Raw genomic sequence first — 7,720 nt, forward strand, 5'->3', positions numbered from 1 at the left:
ACCGAATTCCCCACTCGGGTGGGATACAGCGGGTCCGTGAGAAACTTGAGGCTGAGGGTGGAGATGAGCTCCGCCAGCTTACGTCCTCTTGCCTTTTCGAAGTGGTAGCCCCAGTGAAGGCTGGGAGCATTGAAGTCTTTAACGATCACTGAAGGCCATTTAGGCAGCCAAGGCTGTCATTTCGATCTCGCGAAGGAAGATTTCATTGAAATTTACGCGCGGCTTATGCGGAGGGCTGTATATGTTGAGGATATGTATTGACGGGTCGCGGCGTCTGAGAGGCAGTACCCGGACCATTGTATATTCTTGCTCGGTGCTAAAGTCTAAATCAACCTGAACCACGATGTAAGCCTTATTCACAAGGATGCACGTAGAGGGGCCCCCCTGAAAGGTGCTGTAGCCAGAGAATTTAGCGTCTAAGCCGGGCTCCTACAGGGCAATGAACGCCGGCATGTCACCTAGGGACTGCAGGTAGCGCTGGAGGTGTGACCGTTTTTTCCAAGCTCTGAAACCCCAGCAGTTCCTTTGGATGATCTGGAATTTTCCAAGGTTTTTAGCATTCCTGTTAGATCTGCTAGCCATGTTGTTGTATTTATTTACGGGGGAGCGGACTAGCTCTGGCCGGGAGCCGGCGCAACCCCAAGGGGGGGACGCACCGACCCTCCGGCTGCCGAGCCTGAACCGTGTTCGTCCGCTGCCTGGCGGGAGGCTGTCTTATGTTTGAGGTGAGGGGATTCGCAGCTAGTGGAGTTCTTAATTTGGGTGCTGACCCTGGGCTGCACGGCTTTAAGGACGGAGTCAGTGATCTGAGCCATAAGGTCGGGAAGTGCTTGCGTTAAAGCCGCCTTGAACATGTCCTGGAAGGACTCGCGGACTGCTGGCATGATTTGTTTGTTTGTTGTTTGTTTGTTTGTTTATTGATACTGTTAACCCTTTGAAGGGTCATTACAGGAGTGGTAGGAAAAAAAAGACAGCAAAAATACCAACAAATCTGTCATCAAGCGCATTGTACACGTAACAAGTCATTAAAGAGGACGAGAAAAGTATACACAGTGCCCTATTACATTGTAGAAGAGAGCAACAAAAAACATAATCACGCACACTCAAGAGCATCTACACAGTAAAACACTATATAAAGACACGAAACACAATACACGGACTTAACTCCGTCATATTAGCACACCGCGCTCCCGGAATAAATAAAAGAGTCTAAATTAACCAAAAATGCACTGAGCGAAGAAGATTGAACTACGGAATCGGGAAGCATGTTGCATTCTTTTATTGCTCTGGGAAAGAAACTATATTTAAATGCATCGTTACGAGTTACTGGAGGCGGAATATACATGCTATGGCGATGTCTAGATGATTCATTAGAACGAATGTCGAAATAATCGGTCCTATTGATTTTAATTGCGTTACTGATAATAAGGAATAGAAACTTGAGCCTGTCGAATTTGGTCCTTAATTCTAACTTGGGAAGGTCTGCAAGGTGACACAGCTCTGAGGGGGAGTGAACTCGGAGATATTTATTAAATATGAATCGAGAGGCTAACCTCTGAATCCTTTCTAGTTTGTTACAGTTTTTTTGCGTGTGAGGATCCCAGACAATTTTTGCGTATTCAATTATAGGTCTGACCAGTGTTCTATAAGCCAAGTTTTTAATTTCAGGAGTTGTACTATGTAAGTTGCGCCTCAGACTCCACAGCACTTTATTGGCCTTATTGCATGTTTCCTCTACGTGCCTATTCCATCTAAAGTCGCTAGTAAATATTAGTCCCAAATACTTGTGTTCATCTACCCTTCCGAGCACATTATCACGAATACGGTAAGGAAATTCTAAGGTAGTTTTTTTCCTAGTGGTAGACATACAAACAGATTTCGAGGGATTAATGGTCATTTGCCAGTCATCGCACCATTTAGTAATATTGTCTAGGCTATGTTGTATGTTCATTTGATCACTGGGAGAATTTATTCTATTGTAAATGACACAATCGTCGGCGAATAATCTTATGGGGACAGAAACAAGGCTTGGCAAGTCATTAATAAAAATAAGAAATAAAAGCGGTCCAAGGACACTGCCCTGTGGTACACCAGATAAGACCGGTAATAAGCTGGATGTATGTCCGTCTATTTCAACGTACTGGTGGCGGCACTCTAAATACGAAGTAAACCATGTTGTTAGCTTGGGATTTTTAAACATAATATTGATTTTAAGTAGAAGTTTAGGGTGGGAAACTTTATCAAAAGCTTTGGCGAAATCTAGGTAAATTAAGTCCATCTGTTCGCGGGAATTAATCGTTTGTGAAATATCATGAACTAGCTCAACTAACTGTGTAATCGTAGACAAACCTTTACGGAAACCATGCTGCAGTGGTGATAACAAGTTATACGTTTCTAAATAGTTCGATAAGTGTTTGGTCATGATATGTTCTAGTAGCTTAGAACACGTACTTGTGAGAGAAATTGGTCTGTAATTGCTAAAGTATGAAGTGTTGCCGGTTTTATGGATTGGCACTATTCTGGCTAGTTTCCATGCGGAAGGGAAGTAACCATTGCTAACAGAGGAAATAAATATTTTCGTAAGGAACTTAGACACCCACTCAGCATATCTGACTAAAAATTCATTAGGTATACCATCTGGTCCGGGGCTTTTTTTTGTGTTAATATTGAGTAACAGGTTCAGAACACCTTCTTCGGTTATCACAATATCTGAAATGGGAGGACGGGTAGAGAAGTCATAATGGCCTGGCAACGTGCCATCATCCTTCGTAAAAACAGAGGAAAACTGAAGGTTGAATTGTTCAGTGCTTTCCTGAGTGTTAACCTCAGCATTTGAACAGTGTTGCTTGGTTGGTGGATTAACATACCTCCAAAATTTCGCCGGTGCCTCGCAAAGAAACTTCCTCAGTGTAACATTAAAAAAAACGGTTTTTTGATTCTCTAATTTGGTGTTTCAAGTCATGTCTCATGCGGCGAATACAGGCTGTGTCACCCACATTGCAATTTTGGGAACATGCTCTTCGTTTCCGCTGAATTTTCCTTTTCGAATGGATAATTTCTCTGTTAATCCATGGATTCCTGCGCCTGCTCTTCTTTTTATTCTTTGGTATAAAGTGCTCGATACAATGGGTCACGGCATTGGAAAAGAAACTCCACAAAGCATCAGTGCTCATTTCTGAGTGGTAGAGGTACATGAATTCATCGAAAGAAGATTCAAGATAATCTAGCACACTGACATCATCCGCGATCTGAAAATTCAAAACCTCTCTTATTGGTTCAGATGATGAGACAGATGGTGACATATTGAATGAAGCTATTGCCATTTTATGATCTGATAATCCGTCCTCAACATGACAATCTCTCAAGTGCCTTATTAAGCCATGAGACACAAAAATTAAATCAAGAATAGATGATGTTGTATCACACAGTCTTGTGAATTCGGTTACTATTTGTACTAAATCATAACAAAATACCAAGTCCAAAAGTTGTTCACAGCTTGCCACATCCATCTCCCCGGGTGCGTAGGAGCTCCAATTAATTCCCGGTAAATTAAAATCGCCTAGGAGAATTACTCCTTCTCCTCCTCTAATATTTCTTTCCATAAATTCCCTTATATTGGTAATTACGTCAAGTGAGGAATTTGGTGGTCTATATACCGCTCCAATATAAGCGGTTCGATCGGTAACCTTAGTTTTGATCCATACCGCTTCATTATCGCCCGATTGATGCAGGACAGTACACAAAACATTTTGCTTGACCAGTATGGCTACGCCACCACCTCTTCCTGCTCGGTCCTTTCTGAATGCTTTATATCCAGCTGGCACGAACTCGGCGTCCTTTATATTCTTATGTAACCATGTCTCCGTTATAACAATAACGTCAGGTTCATGTTTCATAGCTATTACTTCCAGTGAGTCGGATTTGTTTAATATGCTCCGCGCATTTATATTCACTATCTTAAACTCATTCTGCTTGCTTTGATCGTGTCACTTGTTGCCACTTCCGGTGGTGCTGGCAATTCTGTATCTCTCATTCTTAACTTCGTTCCAGCCATACAGCACGTTGTTCAGTTTTAGTTTATCAAAGATAAGTTTGCCCTTACGGCCATCTTTTCTTTCTTCTGCACTTGAATCCCAAAGCTTTTTCCTAATTTCCACTACTCGTTTGGAGTAATCTTCACTAATGCTTATTCCTGAATCTTTAAGTTTAGTACAATTACTCAAAATTTTTACTTTGTCCCTATAGTCCCCAACTCTGAAGATAATCGGGCGATTTCCTTCGGGTGAATACCTGCCAAGCCTGCGGATTCTTTCAATGAAACATACATTCACCCTAAGGATATCGCTACAAATTTCTTCGGTCACTTTCTTCATCAATGTCACTTCGTTTTCATTTTCGTCTTCAATTACACCTCTAATAATCAAATTATTTCTTCGAGAACGATTATCTAGTTCATCAACCTGTTTAGCAAGGCGTGACATATCATCATCCCACTTGTCAACAACCGTTTCAATGTGTGCGAGCCTGCTCTGAGTATCATCCAGGGTTTCTAGTTTCCTTTCAGTTGCAAGAAGGCGACCTTGCATTTCAAGCATTCTTGTTTCAGAGGAAGCCTGATTAACCTGGACCTCAGTGAGTTTTGACAGAATCTCCTTTTGGTTCTGGATTAGTTCCGCGAACATTTCTTCTGTCACTGGACCGGGATTTTCCTCTACATCGCCGGATAATTTCAATAACAAAACCGCCAACGAGAAACACTCCAAAAAGCAGTGTAGCACAAGGTGTGGACACGGCAACACTATAAGACAGAGGTCGTCGCTATAGAAGCCATATTTCGAATGACTGACCTGCACATACAACGGTACGTTGGGTGACATAGTCACGACGGTGCCGCCGTGTCCACTGAAGCTGGTCGTCGTCGAGCTCTCATTTATAGGCAGCAGCCGAGCCTTGCTGTGGGCGGTTCCCGTTGTCATCGTGCTCGAGATGTGTGCGCAGTAGGCGGCATCCACGTGCGGCGGCGGCGGCGGCGGCGGCGGCGGCAGCGTGGTGCGGTTTTCCATGAACGGTCCGGTGTAATCGCTGTCCGTGCGGAAGCCCGGAGAAGCGTTGACGCTGCTGCGAAGCCGACAGCGACCATCGTCCCAGATAGCTGTTGTTCCTCCAAAAACGACGTTGATGCTCGCGAAGAACACCTGCACATACAACAGTACGTTGGGTGACATAGTCACGACGGTGCCGCCGTGTCCACTTGATTCGGGAGGGCCGCCACTTGCTCCTGCAGTTGCTCTGTTTGGCGCTGCAGTGCCTCGAGGCCGCTGATGCGACCAGCAGTGGAAACTGATCCAACTACCGTGTCTCCGGTCTTCCGCGAGACGCTAGTAAGGCAAGATGTTACGGATGATCCGTCATCCTCGTCATCTGGCTCAGCTTCCTGCATTGGTTCGGATGACCCGGTCTGTTTCGCCTCTAATTCTTGAATTTTGCGCACTAAAATTTGATTCTGGCGCCTGAGCTTCTCTACTTGCTGCTGTAGGGCGGTTTCGGCAGGGGAGGGACGGGTAGGGGGCCAGGAGACTGCCCTACTCCAAATGTTCACCTGTGGTTGGACGGGTGCCAAGGACGGGAAGTCCCTGGCGTTGAGGACCGGGGCCACTGCCTGGGTCCCGGACTTGACGGGTTTCGATGGCCCGGTTTGGGCCTTGGGTTCGTTAGCAACTGGCGCTTTCTTGGCCTTTAGCGGAGGAGCCTGCTTGGGCTCAGTCTTGGTCTTCGGCTTGGATCCGGATGGGGACTCGGTTTGATGGCTTTCCGGAACTGCCCGGCACAGCCAGGAGCTCCGGTTGGGTGGCCGCCTCCGCAGATGAGGCAGCTCGGAACACAGTCATGCTCCGCCGGGCCGTGAGGAGTGGCACCAGGAACCTCGACCCCGCAGCGTTTGCAGCGCCCCGGCTGCGGTCGAAGGCACGCATCGGCCCGATGGCCCACTGTGCCACAGCGCTCGCATGCAGGCACTGTCTTCTTGTACAGGCGAACAGTGACCCGTTCGTGGCTGTACAACACCGTCCGTGGCACCTTGGTCCCCGCGAAGGTAATCACCGCAACCGGGGTTCCCCTCAGGTTGCGCACAGACACCACATTTGGTTCCGCACTGAGTTTTTGTTCAACGCTTTCAGACGTTTCGTCTGGCGAAACAGTCACGACGCCGCGACAGAACGCACCGGAGAGTTTAGGGTGTCCCCGAAACGGTAGCTCGCGTTCCCCTACCGGCAGCACAATATCCCGTAGTAGTTTCTACGTGGCGTCAACTAACTTCAGTGCGCATACTAGCACGTTTTAGTTCCAAACGGGACATACCGCAAGTCCCGCGTTTGCGTCGTCCCCGAGGATTCAGATTCAGATTCAGATCAGATTTATTTCAACAACACTTGGTTGCCGAGGAGGCGAACAAAAAGGCAATCAAAAGTTGCCTGACGAAGCGTCCGCCCCCTTTACACTCTACAACTGAGCAGTGGGCAGGTTTAACCAAAGAAAACAGACCGTAACACCAAAGAGACATTGCATATAACATTATACACGAAAACAAAAAAGAAGAAACAAGAAAAACAGCACATATTCACTTAAGGCACACAATTAAGAAATGCTGCAAAAAGTATATTCGTCAGTCAACATTGTTACACAGAATTGCACATAAAATACAAATATCGATGTCCCTGAACATAACAAAAGGCATGAAGAGCTTAACTAAGCCGGCCAAAGTAAGGTTTTCTTTTCTAATAGAACATGGATTTTTTTTTTTATAGGGCAGATATGTGCAGAAAAAGTAAGCCATTGCTATGTCACAAAAAGAAATGGGTTAGCTTTTTGCTAAATGCTTTCATGGAACGACTGTCGTGAATGATTTCTATAATACCCGGGTACTTATTTAGAAGATCAGCGATTCGATACTTTAGCGTTTGTGTACCGTAGTTCGTACGCACTAGTTCTTTTCTACAGGTAATATGCCGAAGGTTATGGTCGTGGTCTCTAAAGAAGAAAGTTTGCGAGAACCCAGCCGGGTCCATTTTTATTTGATCATATATTTTCAAAGCTACTCTTTTGTTCATGATATTCGTGATAGTTAATATCTGATGTTTTGCGAAAAGTGGGGCTGAGGGGGCTCTATATGGAGAGTTTTCTATTAATCGTACGGCTCGTTTTTGTAGTATAAGCAGGTTTTCCATGTTTGTTTTTGTCGTAGTTCCCCAGACAAGAATACAATATTGCAAACGAGAAAAAACTAGACTATAATACAACTGTTTTTTTAACCACATTGGTAGTAAGTTCTTTACTTTAAAGATAATTCCGATTGATCTGGAAATATCTTTTCCTATTTTTTCTATGTGCAAAGACCAGCTCAGATTTTCTTGAAAAATAACCCCCAGAAGTTTGTGAGAGTTTACTCGTTTTAGGTGTTCCCCACGAAATTGTATAATAGGTTCTCTACTGATGGCTTTATTTCTGGGACGGAAAATAATGTACTTTGTTTTATTAGTGTTCAAGGCTAATTGATTAATGTTAAGCCATTGTGATAGGTTGCTTAGCCAGCTGTTTGTTTGCCTTTCAAGCATTTCTAAGTCTGTTCCAGAAAAAAATACATTAGTATCGTCTGCATACAGGATTATATCTGGCGTAAGTGGAATATCGATAATGTCATTAATATAAAACAAGAACAGTAAGG

At 44.7% G+C, this 7,720-nt stretch overlaps 1 protein-coding gene across 1 annotated transcript; it reads right to left on the reverse strand.

The window, feature by feature from the left end:
• Positions 1-3,986: 3,986 nt before the first annotated feature.
• Positions 3,987-5,225, reverse strand: LOC149326552 (uncharacterized). Its single transcript, XM_089564612.1, has one exon. It carries the CDS (start codon positions 5,223-5,225, stop codon positions 3,987-3,989), a length of 1,239 nt encoding a protein of 412 aa, XP_089420738.1.
• Between the last annotated feature and the right edge of the window lie 2,495 nt (positions 5,226-7,720).

Source organism: Amblyomma mixtum, chromosome 10 (genome assembly GCF_055824585.1).
Source record: "Amblyomma mixtum isolate Tamu chromosome 10, ASM5582458v1, whole genome shotgun sequence".
NCBI classification, from domain to species: Eukaryota; Metazoa; Arthropoda; class Arachnida; order Ixodida; family Ixodidae; genus Amblyomma; species Amblyomma mixtum.